Here is a 16,699-nt window from a genome sequence, read left to right on the forward strand (position 1 = left end):
GTTTTGAAGTCAAAACAGGAGTACGTCAGGGGTGTCTCACGTCTGCAATCCTCTTCAACATTGCCATTGACTGGGTAATGGAGCGTATAACAGAAGACATGCCAAGAGGCATTAAATGGACACTCTTCTTATCCCTTGAAACCTGGACTTTGCACATGATCTCGCTCTCCTATCACATACCAAACACCATATACAAGAAAAAACAACTCAACTCAATACATTCAGCCACCAAATTGGACTGAAAAATCAACCGCAATAAGACAGATATCATTATGTTTAATATTGCCTCACCATCACCATTACGGATAGAGGATTATGTTCTCACCAATGTAGAAACATTCACATACTTGGACAGCACCATCAGTCAGAACAGTGGAACAAGCCAGGACACCCAGAACAAAATCAATAAAGCCAGGAACACCTTCAGGAGCATAAATACAGTCTGGAAATCATCAACAAACAAAACCAAAACCAAACTCAAGATTTATCAGAGCTCTGTACTTTCAACATTACTTTATAGTGCAGAATGCTGGGGAATGAGAAAGTATGACATATCCAAACTGTCTTCATTCCATACAACTTGCCTCAGAAAAGTCCTCTGTATCTTTTGGCCCAGAAAAATCTCAAACCAAGATCTGTGGATACAGTGCAGCCAAGAGGTTTTGAGCACCATCATTGCCAGGAGATGTTGGAGATGGATCGGTCATGTGCTTCAGATGGAAACTGATTCCATCACCAGAGTGGCAATAAGATAGACACCTGAAGGCAAGCAAAAATGAGGCTGCCCGAAAACAACATGGCAACGAGCTGTGGAAGCCAAGCTGAAAAACCTGGGGCATAGCTGGGGAACCATTGAAAGACTTGCCAGAAACAGACAGGAGTGGAGGAGCTTCATCACTGCCCTAAACACCAGAGGCGTAATAGGAACATGATGATGATGATGATGTATATAATTAATGCCATTCAACATGAATTTATGGAAAATAGATCCTGTCAAGCTAACCACGTCTTTTTTTGGTGAAATTAACAAGTATGGTTAATAAAAGTAATAGTGTAGATGTAATATATTTAGACTTCTGTAAGGCATTTGACTTGGTGCCACAAAAAACTAGAGTGATATAAAATTAACATGACCCACATTCAATGTATTAAAAGCTGGTTAACTCTGATAGGTCTCAAAATGTAATTGTAATAGGGAATTATCAACAAAAGGGTGTGTCTCTAGTAGGGTCCTGTAGGGATTGATTCTTGGCTCAATGCTATTTAACATTTATATCAATGACCTGGAAAAATACATAAAATCATCATTGATAAGATTTGCAGATGACACAAAAACTGGGGGAGTGGTAAATAACGAAGATGACAGGTCATTCCACTGATTCAGAGCAATTTGGATTGCTTTGTAAACTGGGCTGAAGCAATAAAAACTTAAGAATGGCCATGCTGGGTCAGACCAAAGTCCAGTAGTCCAGTATCCTGTCTTCAACAGTGGCCAATGCCAGGTGGTCCAGAGAGAGTGAACAGAGCAGGTAATTATCAAGTGATCTATCCCGTTACCCATTCCTAGCTTCTGGCAAACAGAGGCTAGGGACACCATCCCTGCCCATCCTGGGTAATAGCCAATGATTTTTAATATGGCTAAATGTAAATGTATACGTCTGGGAACAAAGAATGTATGCCATACTTACAGGATGGGAACTCTATCTTGGGAAGAAGTTACTCTGAAAAAGATTTGGGTGTCATGGTGGATAATCATATGAACATGAGCTCCCAGTGCAGCTCTGTGGCTAAAAGGTTCTGTTGATCCATAAAAAGGGGAATCTTGAGTAGGAGTGGAGAGGTTATTTTCTCTCTTTATTTGGCACTGGTGCAACCACTGCTGGAATATTGTGTCCTGTTCTGGTGTCCAGAGTTCAAGAAAGATGTTGATAAATTGTAGAGGGGTCAGAGGAGAACCACATGAATGGTTAAAAGGATTATAAAATATTTCTATTCATAGACACAAGGAGCTCAATCTATTTATCTTAACAACAAGAAGGTTAAGGGATGATTTGATTACAGTCTATAAGAACATACATGGTGAACAAGTATTCAATAGTGGGCTCTTTATCCAGCAGAGAAACGTATAACACAATCCAATATCTGGAAGGTGAAACTGGACAAAGGTGTAAATAAGGCAGAGGTGGGCAAACTGTGGCCCGCGGGACTGTCCTGTCCGGCCCTTGAGCTCCCAGCCAGGGAGGCTAGTTCATGGCCCCTCCTCTGTAGCCTCAGCTCGCCGTGTCGCCAGCACTCTGGGTGGCAGGGCTGCAAGTGCCTGCTGGGCAGTGTGTAGTGTATCAAATTTCTCCCTGTAGAAATATGCTACTTATGGAGTACCAGGACTGGCAGCTGTAAGTAGTACACCATAAGTAGCACATTCCTACAGGGAGCAATTTAATACACTACACCTGCCCTCCATACAGTTTCAGAACCCCAATGTGGCCCTCAGACCAAAAAGTTTGCCCACCCTGAAATAAGGTATACATTTTTATCAGTGAGAGTGATTAACCATTGGAACAATTTACCAAGGGTTGTGGCAGAATCTCCATTGCTGGCAATTTTAAAATCAAGATTAGATGTTGTTCTAAAAGATATTCTTTAGGGATTTTTTTTGCGGGGCGGAATGTTCTGTGCCCTGCGTTATATAGGAGGTCAGATTAGATGATCACAGTGGTCTTAGATTCTACGAATCCATGATTATGAGCATCTCTAAATCAATACAGAAATGAAGGACCTAATATGGATTTCATTCTACAAACCAATCTTTTATGTATTTGAATGAATCTTGCAGACATGAAGCATCTATACAACAGAGGTGAAATTCTAGCATCTGTAAGTTTTCTTGTTGACATCACTGGAACCAGAATTTCACCTTTAGGACTCTTAATTCTGTGGATAACATTGTCTTTCTGATCTGAAATGAGAGTGTTTCTCCACTTAATTTTACCCCATTTAGCATTTTCACATTGGAAAAGAAAGTTTGGGCTCCTAGCCTCAAAGAATGAATGTAGATAACTCTAGCAAACACATTACCAAACAATGTATGTTTCATGTTGATATTGCTTCCATCTATGACAAATTATTGTCCTAATCTTTTTTTCCTCCCCCCACATCCCATTATGTGGTATGGAGGGTACGGAGTGGGAAATAATCTCTCTCCAAAAGCGTGTACAACTGTCATAAGGGCAGACTTTGATTAATTCACTATAAACTCCTTGGGTTAAATCCTGCCCCAGCTGGTGAAATTCCCACTAACTTCAATGGGGCCAGATTCTCACCCCTTGAGTAGTTGCTCAGTCATTGTGAAGGTTAAGGGCCCATTAAAATATATAAGAAGTTTTAAAACTATTGCTTACCAACATGCATAATTTTACACTTACATTTTCACCTGCTGTTGTGACACTCCCCACTCTTTCTGTGTATTTCGCTCTATCTGCAGTTAACACTGCTGTTTCTGGTATTTTTTACTAACCAGATTCTTTTTCTTGACCATAGTAATTTAGTGTCATCATCAAACTTCATCAGCTTGATTACCAATGAAAGATATTTATTGTTTTACAGGATTTTATATTTCAACACCCATAGGACTTTCAGCAAGACAGCAGAGCTTGCCTTTAGTTCCGGCTTCAGATCAATTTTGTCTAAGTTTTTGGTACGTTGGAAAGCATCTGCAAGTTACATAATTACTAAGTATAACCTTTAATTAAGAATGAAATCATATGTAAATGTATTTTTTGTCATAAATTATTTGTTCAATTGGTTCAAAGTCTACAACCTTGCTTAGGCATGCAGCAGGAGTGAAGCACAGTTCTGCAAAGAGTTTGGACAAACTAGAGATTCCTCTGGTGAAATCCTGGCCCTATTGTAGTTAATGGGAATTTTGCAGCTAGGATTTCACCCCAGGTTTCTAACTATCCAGTTCCATAAGAAATTACAATGTGGGCCTTGATCCAAATCCACAAAAGTCAATAAGAGTCTTTATTGACTCCAGTGAGCTTTGAATCAGGCCCTATAGCAGGGATTGGCAACCTTTAGCACACAGCCAAAAACCCGTAATTAAGTCATGAGGCTGAAAACCTCATATTATAGTACCATTCTAGCTTGTTGAGCTTTCAGATGCTAGTCCTTCAGAATGACACATGCTGGAAGTCTGGTGACACATATTGGAGGAATGCTGTCATAATCAAAATGTGTGTAGAATATCAGTTATCAGAGTCTAAATATGATATTCTTTAGATACCCTGTATTGTAGAAATTTACAAATGTCTGTGGGATATTAGAAACAAATTCCCAGAATTTATTGAGTGAAAATACATTAAAACCTTTTAGTTTTTGACCCGTCTTGACTTCATAAAGTTATGTATGCAATGAAAAGCTTGAAAGAGTATTTTCAGTATGATATTTCTTTTTATTCACTCATCTAGATAAATTCCAGTCTGATAGGATAACATAAAATCTTGGTATTTCCCCTCCAGGTATCATATGTATGGTACTAATGTTTATCGTTTAAGTATTAACATCGTGAATAGCAATAACATGGAAAAGACAGTTTTCCAGAAAGAAGGAAATTATGGAAACAACTGGAATTATGGACAAGTAACATTAAATGAAACATCTGACTTTAAGGTTTGTTAAGCTATTAATATTGTTAGAAGCTGAATACTTCTACCCCCCTCCCCCTCTTCTCAGGCTGCCTCCCTGCTCTAGAGGGAAAAAATAGCTCTCAATGGCTCCTGGTTCTTAATACCATCCCACCACTGCCTACCATGTCATAGGTCTTCTCCCCCACTTGGAGCTGTTGGGTTCCAAGATGGGGACCTGCATGGACTCCTCTAAACTAAAATCCTACTTTAGATCTGGTTTTCGCTGCCACCAGTCAGTTTTTAAGTGTCTGACACACTACCTGTTCCCCCAAAACTTTCCCTGGTGAACACAGATTCAAACCCCTTGAATCTCACCAGAGAGAGAGAAACAGCCAGTTTCCCTCCCCGCCCCTTCCCTCTCTCCAGCCTGCTCCGGAGAGATTACACACCGAGTCAAATCCTTGACTCAACACAAAGAGGGACTCCCCTCCCCCTCCCCTTCCCTAGTCCTTGGGAAAAATACCTTGATTCAAACTCCTTGAATCAAACAAAGAGGGATTCACTTTTTCCCCCTCCCCTTCCCCTGAAAATCCAAACAAGGGAAGAAATCAATCAAGTTCTAAAAAAGAAAAGATTTTATTAAAGAAAGAAAAAAGTACACTATCTCTGTATTACCAGGATGCAAAAATACAGGGTCTAACTTATAAAAACTGGAGAGACTTCCCCTCCCTCCTCCTCAGCATAATCAAAGTAACAGCAACAGAAATAAAGAATTTCCTTCAGCAAACACACAATTGCAAATGTAGAAATCAAATTATAAGACTAATTCGCCTTTCTAATACTCACTATACTATACTGGATAGTAGGAAATACTCCAGGAGAACTTGGAGACATGTCTGGCCTCTCTTAGATTCAAAGAGAGCACACAGAGCAAACAAGGAACACAGACAAAGCCTTCCCTCCACAGAGATTTGAAATTATCCTGTCCCTTGATTGGTCCTCTGGTCAGGTGTTCCTCAGGTACTGCTTGTTAACCCTTTACAGCTAAAAGAGACCTTAACCCTTAACTATCTGTTTATGACAGTTAAGCTATTAATCTTTTTTATTACTTTAAGCTAACTCTCTTTCACTTTATTTTTCAACAACCTTTGGAACCGTTTGCAGTATTCCACATCTGCAAAAGCAATATCCTTTGTTGTCTACTGACACTTACTGTCAAATAATTATTAGTATGGAGAAGACGGGCTTCAGAACTGGACTGTGTATTTTCTAGAGTTTAAATTATTGTTGTTGTTGATATGGTTGGACAGGGAGACTTACTGATGTCTGAGGACAGCCAGCTTTGTATCCAAAGAGAGCTCTTGGTCACAGCAAGAGAAATCTGAGAACTTATCCAAATCTGATTGAAAGTTGAAATACCTTGACAATGAATGAAATACGAAGCATTTGTCCCTAATGAGATTCAACCAGAAACTTTAGATTCCCAAATAGTTCATCCAATTAATTACATAATTATATATTCGAATTTTGCTTCAAAAGGAAATGTTTTTATATCCAGTCGGGTAAAAAAATGACTCTACTTGTATCAAAAAGAATTAGTCTATAGTATAACTACACTAGGTAATTCTTTCAGCTATTCTGGATTAGACAACAAATTCATTCCATAAGTATTAGGGATGACTAGTCTTATGATGATGGTGAAGATGAGCAGCCATTTGAGCAAAACCACTGCAGGAAAAGAATGCTAAAGATTGCAGTTACCATCTGAGTAAACAAATGCTTTTGTAATATGGGTATAGTCAGTCTTCCAGGAAACATGGGTTTCCTTATAACACCATGAAGAATATTGCATTTGGCTGTTCAGATCACCAGCACTTAATATTTGGTAATAGGCCTGCTGTAGGTAACAGTAGATTTGGGGCACAATAACAACAGTAAATTCTCTTCTGATTAAATTAGTGCAGCTCCTTGGAAATCAAAGGAGCTAAGCCAATTAAGGCCAGCAGAGAATTTGAACCATAATGATTTCAGATTCTGTGTGTGGAAACTTCATTATAATAGATAATGAAATTATAGAATTGTGTATTCAGTCTCCTGACTCATTTGATATATAGTGGATCTCTCTGTTTGTAAGCATAAGCCCCAATCTAGTCTTGTGTAGCGCTGTTTCACAGAGTTTTCTAACAGGGAATTATCTCTTCTCACTAGTGACTCACCAGTGGAATTCCAGACCAGAGATTACGGTAGAAATTAAAAATGCATGAAAGAAGGGAAAATCTGTTTTGAAGGCACAGATGGTTAGATAATTTAGCATTACAGTCTAAATGTATGTTTTCCATGAATTTCAGGTTATTTTTGATGCTTCTAAAAAAACAGGTCTAAGTAATATTGCCCTGGATGACATTGGACTGATAAATGGACAATGTAAGGAAAGTATTTATCCAGAACCAACTTTGGTTCCAACAAGCACTACTCCACCTTCACTTCCCAGTAAGTCAGTTTTAAAGTAAAGTATATGTTTATTTTCTGTGAATATATTTGTTTTTAAACATTTTCAACTCTTTAATTACTTATACCTTTGTTTGTAGTTACAAATCAGGGGTCAAAATCTTAGCTGGCATATATCATCAAGGTTCTTTTGACATGCATAGGGCTACACTGATTTACATCTGTTGAGGATCAGGGCCTAGATTTTGAAAGTATAAAAGAATAAATCATCTAAATTTTTAAGGCCCACTGAAGAACTCAAATCCTGTCTCAACAATACGTTAGAAAGGGAGGTTTCCTGGAATTTTATTTTAATGTTTATATTAGACTTTATATTTTGAAAGCATTACAGAGTATCCAGGTGGTTTGGCCATGCCACACACTGACATCAGTAAGGGATTACATGGCTAAAATTTCATAGAGCTCTGAGTATGTAAGCACATCTGTATTTTAATAGAGCTGAAAACTCTGTGCTTGGTAGATAACTTCCTTGTTCAAATGGGCAAGCCTCAAGTGTTCCAAGCCTGGTTTTAGAGACAAATACTAGCACAGGTTTGGGGGCACCATTCAAACATTCCTCCTGAACAACACTTTAATTTAAAGTTTATGAGCCATTAAAAACATTGGCTGTAAACCTCCTTTCTGGTGCACCATACTCTTCTGTCTACACCATTCCTGGAAAGTTCACAGGAGCCATTGTGTGGAGACCACAGAGATTTAAAATTTTGGAATTTATATTGTTTGAGGTTTTTTTTTTAAATAATCTTTGATGCAACCATAATTTTGTGTTTAGAACATGCATATAACACAGTGTAGAATCAATATATCTGATATTAACTCTGTAGGCTTGATCCACCAATCCTTCTAGGTGCCTTAGTAAACATATGAGTAGAACTGGTCAAAAAATGATGACAATTTATTTTGTTTTATTTTGGAGGGCTTTTATCTTTTTCTTTTTTTTTTTTGGAAAAAAGTCATGAGACTTTTGATAATTAAAAAGAAAAAAACTTTGTGTGTGCCCAGAAGGTCTGAAATAATTGAAATGAACAATAAGTTCACAAGAATCCTGTTTCATACTGGATTTACTGTCATTTATAAATCCTTCTAGTTGCTAACTTGACAACATATAGTAAATAATGATGGTCTGAAATTAAAATAACGGGGGTAATTTATTGGCTGGGTTTCCTATTACTCAAAGTACTGTTTACTAATATTGACATTCCACTAAAAATCCCATAACCTCTAAATGTAAAGCATCAGTAAAGGAAAGCAAACTAAAACTTTCTGGTTATATGATAAAAGATTAATTTTAAACCTTCCTTGCAATGAATATAAGAGGAAAGGAAACCTCAACAAAAAGTTTCTGTGTCCAAAGTTAAACTTGGACAACAAATTAATATTAATCACCATAATAAATTAGTTTAGTTCTTTGCTTTGTAGGCCTTCATTTATGTAAAATTCTCAGTGAGTTTTCAATAATATTATCTAGCAATATGGTGTTCACTGAGTGAGAACACAGATTGTTCTTGGTTCATGGAGGTGTGTGAAGAAGCTATCTTAATTAATTTCAATCCGGATACATACTTTTCCATTTGAGCAGCATTAGAAGTTGAAAGTTTTTAAGATTGAAGCACATGAGTAAACTTCCACCAGTTTTTAAAATAATGCAAAAGAACATTGAAGGATGTTCTAATGGTCGATAAATGACCAACACACTGAGCAGTTCCATCTGTGGGATGATGGAATCAGTATAAGATTTCTGTTTTACCACTGACAGCCATGTGCTGACCTGGTTTTAAATCTATAATACATTTCTGAAGGTTTCAGAGGGGTAGCCGTTTTAGTCTGTATCAGTAAAAATAACGAGGAGTCCTTGTGGCATAGTCTCCAAGGTGCCACAAGGACTCCTCGTTGTTTTTACATTTCTGAAGCTGAGGTTTATCCATTTTCCTATGCCATCACACAAGAACTGAAAATTTCTGCAGTTGAAATATTAAATCATTTATCTAAAGTATCAAGACCAACAAGTAACATATAATGCATATGTTCAGCATGGAATTGATGGTGAGCACCCTGATTGTCCTTCATAGTGAAAATAAAGCATGCTTTCTGCGGACACAGGATGGTAGAAAACTATGGGCATACCTTGTTTGCTTTCTTGTTGCATTCCTGTATCTAAGGTATACTAAAAATTATCTACTCTTTAAGCTGTCAAAAGTCCTGAGTGCTTCAAAGTAATATTGCACTACAAAGATGGACTTTGTGCAAGTTTATTACTGATACTGAGTTCATTACAAATGTCACATTAGAAAACAAGAGATGAGAGGAATCTGAGTTGAGTCAATTTCTTCTGCTAGACATTATGCTTCAGTAAAATGTGGCATTGACTTTTTTAGTATCACAAAACGCTATTGAAATGCCAAGCATTTCGGTAGCTTTTTTGACACTGAGCATAGCACACAAATAGAGTGGAAATGACTAAGAGTTTTTTTGCAACTGAGTTGGTTGTACCCATCTAGATTATGATTATGGCCAGTGCACAAGGGAACTTTATGTGAGTAAGGGATTCAGGGCTGGGCCCATTTAGATTAATTAATAGAGCTGTCTTCAAAAGTGCTCAGAAAACCTTCTCCTGTAGTGCACAGTTGCCAACTGTCACGCGGTAAATAAGCACCCTGACTTTCACAATAAACCAAAACTCAAGCTAATCCCATTTCAAAACAAGGCCCAAACAAGCCAGTCCCTAAGAACCCCAACATTCTATGTGACTAGATCCCCCCGGCGTGCAGTCTCGGACTATGATGTGCACCCTGACTCTCTCCCCCCCTTGCCCCTGCTTGCTGGGAGATGATAAAAAAAAAAGAAGAAGAAACAATAGCAAGCAACAAGCTACAAGCCAAAAACTAGTCGTCAAGCAACTCACAAGCCAATTAAGCCAAAAACAAGCCCAATTTCTGTGGGGTTTTTCGCATGTTTGGCATGTCTGCTGTAGTGTCGTCATCAGTGGAAAAAAATGAGTGTTGAGTGCAGTTTGTTACTGGTAACAAGCATCAAGCATAAAGTCCAAAATAACTGCATAATACTTTATTTTTTATAAAGACCACTAATGATTTTGCCAATATTTTTCCAGACATGACTAAAATCAATTACTTTTCTACTGTATTTCCTTGCCAGGGTAGCACTTAGAGGATTGTGAGAATGTGTCTTATGCTCAGACTTCACAAGATCAAATTTTGCCCGAAGCAACAACAAGCCATACCATTTTAAGGTAGCTGTTGTTGCTCTGCTAAAACCATCAGATGATATTGGTTCAGAAAGCCAATTATCAGCTGAAATATCTCTGTGTGTGTGTTTCATAATAGAATGCCAGTGTCATCACTGTTGTTGATCCTATCTATAGAAAGTGGACTTCCCTATGAACCTTTGGAACCATAACTCTAACTTGACATATTTTCTAACTCTACATAATTTCTGCATAAAATGTATGTGTTGTGAGACTACTGGCACTATTTTTTTCTCTTTTAGAGCTTTTGACATTTCTTGCCAAGAATAATAGTCAAATAGGAACCCATTTAGTGGGGCCATCAAAGGAAAATATTAAGCCATTCCTTATATCCCAGAGCTTCCTCCTGCGAGAATTTTGTGGACAATCTCAGCAGGAATTTTCCTATTGTGCAGGCAGTCTCTAAATGGCTGTGGAGGAATTCACTGCTTAATTCTGCTAAACTTGCAATGAAAAATATATTGCTCTGCATATTAGGTAATTAAGATCACATTCTTTCACTGTTTGCCCTTCTACAATGCTCATCCCTCTCTAACCACTGAGGCCCAAATGTGGAATGCAATGAGTGGCAGAGACCAAAATTAGGTACACAAAATAATTATCCATGCAAGAAAATTACAGTATAGTGGAAGTCCTTCCTTTAGGGTAAATGACTCTTCCTGTAACCTCAATTTCAATGTTCTTTATTTTTGTTGTAAATAATTGTCAACAATAGGAGTGAGGAGACACCAAATTTGTGTTAATCATAGTTAACTCCAGGACAAAAATAAGTAAAATCGCTCAAAATGAGGTATACTTAAAAGATATGGCAACAATACATTTCAGACATAAATCATCTTTTATCACTGTGCCTAAAAAAAATAGAGTATCAAATGTTTAAGGATTTTTTCTATCAATAAAATTTCACCTCTTGTCTTCATGTGACTCCTGTTCACTAGCTGAGTCATACTAATGTCTGTTGAGATTGTCTCACTGTGCATTTACAAAATCTTGGGTTTTGGTTTGCTTCTGAACAACAAAAGAAAAGGACATTCCCCAAAAGAAAAATCCACAGAATCAAATCATAGAATAAGATATCCCAAAATCACTGGGAAAAATCCCCAAAGGTGTTTTCATAAAAACATGTTTACATACAATGCATGATGACTCAGAAAGATTCACACACCAGAATCACACTGATACAGATTTTGAATAGAAATGATAAATAAATAACCCAGTGGGAACTCCACCAAAAGTCCAAATAAAATTGCCTTCCCTCCGCTCCCAAATCTAGAAATGTTTTACTACCTTTCCTTCATTATCATTCTCATCTTTAGCTCTTCAGATGAAGTTTGTCAAATGGAAATGATGACATATCTCAATAAAGGCCATTTTCATCTGGGCTTTTTCTACACTTAATAGAGCTTCTTGTCAGGGGATTTTTAGTTCAGTTTTGCAGACTAGAGAGGTAAATGTATTTTGATGCCAGAAGTTTGGATGCTTCTGTGAAATGAATTTAATAACTTTTGGAGGGGCACCAGTCACTAATGGAGAATGACCTCCAAGTATTTCTGATGGTCCCTTATAGTTTTGACAATGTAAGTTTCACATCCTCAAAGACAGCAGCTCAGTTTCTGCCTATAGTTAAAAGGAAACCCCACTGACTTAAGTGGGGTTGCATGGGATGTGACTAAGAACAAAGTTTGGCCCAATGAGTGTTAGTAGAGATAAAATCTTGTAAAACAAACAAAGATCAGATATTGTTAAGCAAGCAGAATATTGCAATATGTATTGTTTTTCCAAATCCCTCATCTCCATAAGAAATTAAGGCATGAAAGTTTCTTAGTCAATTGACATTAATCATAAACCTTAGAATTGGTGACTGATATACAAATGTAGCTTTTTTTTTTAGCCAAAATCTTTAATTGGATGTTTTTTTCTTGGTGTGCAGGATGGTGCATTCTGTTCAAGCTGCTGGATCTAAAATTTTTATCCTGTGCGGATAAAATAGCATTATTAGAGAAACAGCCAGTTTCAACCAAGAGGATTATACATATAATTACTTCAAATATTCTAATATTTACACATATGTACACGCACACACAATTAGTATATGTCTTGTGCATAGAGAAGGTTTTTTATCAGATCATAACTCATGAGAAAAATTGTTCCATGGAAAAGACAAATGGCTAGTTTTAGCATTTAGAAAGATTATGTGAATGAGCTAATAGGTATCCAATGAAGTGAAAGTAACTGACATAAGTGTTTGAGAAATTCAACTATCACCCATTGTACGCTTGTTCTGTAGTTGTGGCCCTTTTATCTAATAACACTGCATATCAGGGATACTAAAGATCCATTATAATACAAGTCTTTTGTTGCTTTATTACAGAATACATACCATCTTTTCTAAATAGCTGGACCACCATTAGTGTAAATGGTATAATCATAATTAGAATGGCAGATACTGTAAGTGCTTCTGCCAATTCCTTACCATCATTTGTCTCTAGACAGCTCGTAATATATCTTGCTAGACCAAGAATAAAAGATATCTTACTAGCCAGCTGTTTAATGTGAAATTATACTTGAAATTTATCTAAAATAGTAGCTCTTAAATATTTAAAAGCAATGACCCTTTTGAAACTCTTCCATTTGGTGTATAAATACTACGAGTGCTAACCATTTTGGCAGGCTCACTAATGCCACTGAAGTCTGGATGTATTTGCATGAGGTCCTGACTACTCACCTTAACATATTTCATTAAAATATATTTTGAAAGGCTAAGATACACGCGCAGAGCTCTCAAAACTCTCTGTTAAAAAAACCCTTTATACGTAACCCCTACACTTGTTCAGTATAGTCACACTATAATAATACCCTGCACGTACATAGCCCTTTACATCCAAAAGTTGGAAGTGTTTTAAAAAGGTGGATAAGTATTACCATCTCCATGTTACATATGGGGAAACTGAGGTATAGAGAGGTGAAATGATTTGCTCCAGGTCACACAGTGAAGCAAAAGTTGGGCCTAAGTCTCCTGACCTGAGTCCTCTGTTCTAGCTGTGTGTCCAGGAATGAAGGAAGAGTGCAGTGTCATAAAACAAATGAAAGCTCACATCAGCAAATGGTGCTACGTACTGCCAATGGTGGCATGCACACTTTTGGCTCTATAGGAATAATAATAATGGCACATCTTCAGTGGTCTCTTTTTGAGACCATAATCCAATTGTGGTCTGTTAAATTATTCATCTTAAAATTAGGACAAGGCTAGTTTTATGCACTGCCAAGCAAGACAGCTAGGTTCCCTCTCATGCCCTGAGGAAAGCAGCTGCATAGAAAACAGAGGAGAGAGAAAATCTCATGGCTTGAGGAAATGTTCTTTGTCGGGGGAGGCACACACACAAATAGGTTCAGAAGGTCTATTGAAAGCATTGCTAAAGCCTTTTCTATAAGGTTAGATTAGAAAATTTGTACTATTAAGTGCACTGGGCTAAATTCTTCCCTGTGTTTCATGGGCTCACTGAGGAGGAACTCTTCCTTTCACCCACCAATGCATCTGCACAGGAGTAGGGATGGATACCCTCCTAGTGCTTTATTGAACACAATTATAATAATTCCTAATAATAATTCTAAGCTTTTCACAGGGCTTGGTTAGTGCATCTGCTGCCACACTAGTCTCATAGGGCAGGATCCACCAGTTTGGAGGTAGAGTCAGGTCCCGGATTTTTTGGGTGCATGCTTCAGTTAGTAGTTTGCAATAGAGGGGATTGCAAATTATCCTTTTGGATGAGCACTAAAGTGAGTTCCAAAGCACACAGGGGCGGCTCTAGACATTTCGCCGCCCCAAGCACAGCAGCATGCCGTGGGGGGCGCTCTGCCGGTCGCCGGTCCCGCGGCTCCTCCGAAGCCGCAGGACCAGCGGACCCTCCACAGGCGTGCCTGCGGGAGGTCCACCGGAGCCGCGGGACCAGCGGACCCTCCGCAGGCATGCCACCGAAGGCTGCCTGCCTGCCGCCCTTCGGGGACTGGCAGAGCGCCCCCCGCAGCATGCCGCCCCAAGAACATGCTTGGCGTGCTGGGGCCTAGAGCCTCCCCTGAAAGCACATTTCTCTTCTCCCTCTCATCATCATCTGGAATTATCCTCCCCTCTGCTGGCACTAGAGATCAGGAGCTCACTGCACAGCCTACATCCCTTGTTCCCATCCTCTGCATGGCCTTAACCAAGGATTGGCAGGTTTTTCCTTTTTACTAGTAATACCAGTGATTGGCAGTACAGTATGGTACGGGATGCTCTGGAATAGCTCACTGTAATTTTATATTTCTCATAATCAGCTTGTATCCCTCAAGAATTGAATACAATAAAGCACTGTTGGCCATGTCCAGACCTAGTGTAAGCATGAGTAGCTCCTTGAAAGACAATGGGAGTTGTGTTCATTTTCATCAAGACCAAAATTGGTTCTGTATTTTCAGATGCAAACATTTGGGCTGAGACATTCAAAGCTGCCTACAAGATTCAGAAACTCAATTCCCTTTGGGAATTAGGTATCCAAATTCCTTAGGCAACTTTGAAAATGTCAGCCCTAGAATCTTACTATAGTACTTAAACAAGTGTGCAATACAGAAGTATAGGGAATCATGCAAGATGTTGTGGCAGGTTAATGTTTTAATTATGGCCAAAGTTGAATGAAAAATCATTAAATCTTTTCCCAAAATTTTTTCTTGGCGTTATTTTTCAAATATATTAAAAATTTGTCATATTCATATTTGTCAGATTTTTTAATGGCAAATTATCTGGCCCACTTTGCCATTTTAGTTCCACATGGTCTCCATTAACAATTTATTCAGTGGATGAAGAAAGGAAAGTATCTTTGGTGTGTCTAAGAGCATCCAGTATTTTCCCAGGCTAGCAAATCAAATACAAAGACATTTAGAAAGAGAGTACATGACAGAGATGTTGCTAACTAAAATTCCAAGGTTTACATTAATTTTTATGGGGGGGGTTGTTGTAATTCTTGAATAACAGTCATTTAAAATATTGTACAGCCAAACAATACAGTGTACATTTAAAACTGTCTTTAATGTATTTGCTCTCATGTAATGCCCTTAGGAATCCTTGATCAACAAATAAGGGACAGATCATGACCATTTCCTTTGCCAAAGTTCAAGGGGAGGACTTCACCAAGAGTGGTCACACTTGCAGCACACAAGAACCACATAAGCAATCGAATCTACAAAAAAGCTTTTGGTTGGTACTGTCCACCTCTGCATCAGCCAGTAGAGCTGACTGGCCCTGGACAGTAGTGCATATTATATCTTCCTAAGGAAAGGAGCGGCTGCTGTATTCCTTAGGAGCTCTGTTAGATACTCTGCTTCCCTGAGACTTAGTGCTCCCACTGGAGTAGATTGACTCCTCGCTGCCCGTGGTTCAGGATCGTGTATTGCCCCATGGTTCAGGATCGTGTATTAATAGCACCATCTGGCTATGAACCTTTATACTGTTACTGTAAAGTTGAAAGCAGTTCATTCTCTTTATAAAAATGTTGCTGTTCTTTCCAGGTCTATAAAGCAGAAGGAAATACCATTAAGTGACCATTAAATGTATGACCTGTAATTTTACTGACTGGAACATGATCTTTCTGGGCAATTGGTTGCACAAACAGGCAGTAGGTGACATATTTCTGAAATGCTTTCTCTTTCAGCTGACTGCGGGGGACCATTTGAACTGTGGGAACCAAATACTACATTCAGCTCTAAAAATTTCCCGAACAACTACCCCCACAAAGCCTCCTGTAAGTCTCCCCTCCCCCAGATCTTCAAGGAGGATTAGTACAATAAAAATGGAAATAGATTATAGGAACTATGTGCTGTGAGAAAGGAGAAGAAACCTTGCTGTGTAATTGGATGACTGTTAATTGAGGGTCATGTTGGCAATTTGCCACGAGGCTGAGGTACTGTATGGTAGCTAGCTGATAAATTGTGAAGAAGATTGCACCCACTCTCAGTTTTGGTGCACACACCACAGCAATATAGGAGCTGTAGTTTTTATAGGCTGTATTTCTGTCTAAAAGCTGTGAGGGTAGCAACGGGCCACGCTGGAGAACTCTATGTCAGCTTGATGTATGTGACCTACAGGCAGCATTTTAATCACACCTCCTATAAAATAATTAATTTTAAAATATTTTACGAGGAAGAACATTTATGTGTATTTTGTGAGTGGTTTTGACTGGAGGTTCTCTTCTCGCAGTGGTGTAAATCAGGAGTTACACCACTGAAGTTAATGGAGTTACACCAAGGTAAAACTGGAGCAAGTCAGAAGAAAATCAGG

The 16,699-nt window shown here is 38.4% G+C and overlaps 1 protein-coding gene across 1 annotated transcript in view; it reads left to right on the plus strand.

Moving 5' to 3' along the window:
* TMPRSS15 (transmembrane serine protease 15) overlaps nucleotides 1-16,699 on the plus strand; it is a 90,037-nt gene that overhangs the window by 35,753 nt on the left and 37,585 nt on the right. Inside the window, 4 exon segments of the mRNA XM_039544193.1 lie at nucleotides 3,604-3,694; nucleotides 4,518-4,668; nucleotides 6,974-7,115; nucleotides 16,074-16,163. Of these exon segments, the coding sequence (XP_039400127.1) occupies nucleotides 3,604-3,694; nucleotides 4,518-4,668; nucleotides 6,974-7,115; nucleotides 16,074-16,163 (474 nt within the window).

This window comes from Mauremys reevesii, linkage group 1 (assembly GCF_016161935.1).
Source record: "Mauremys reevesii isolate NIE-2019 linkage group 1, ASM1616193v1, whole genome shotgun sequence".
Taxonomy (NCBI): domain Eukaryota; kingdom Metazoa; phylum Chordata; order Testudines; family Geoemydidae; genus Mauremys; species Mauremys reevesii.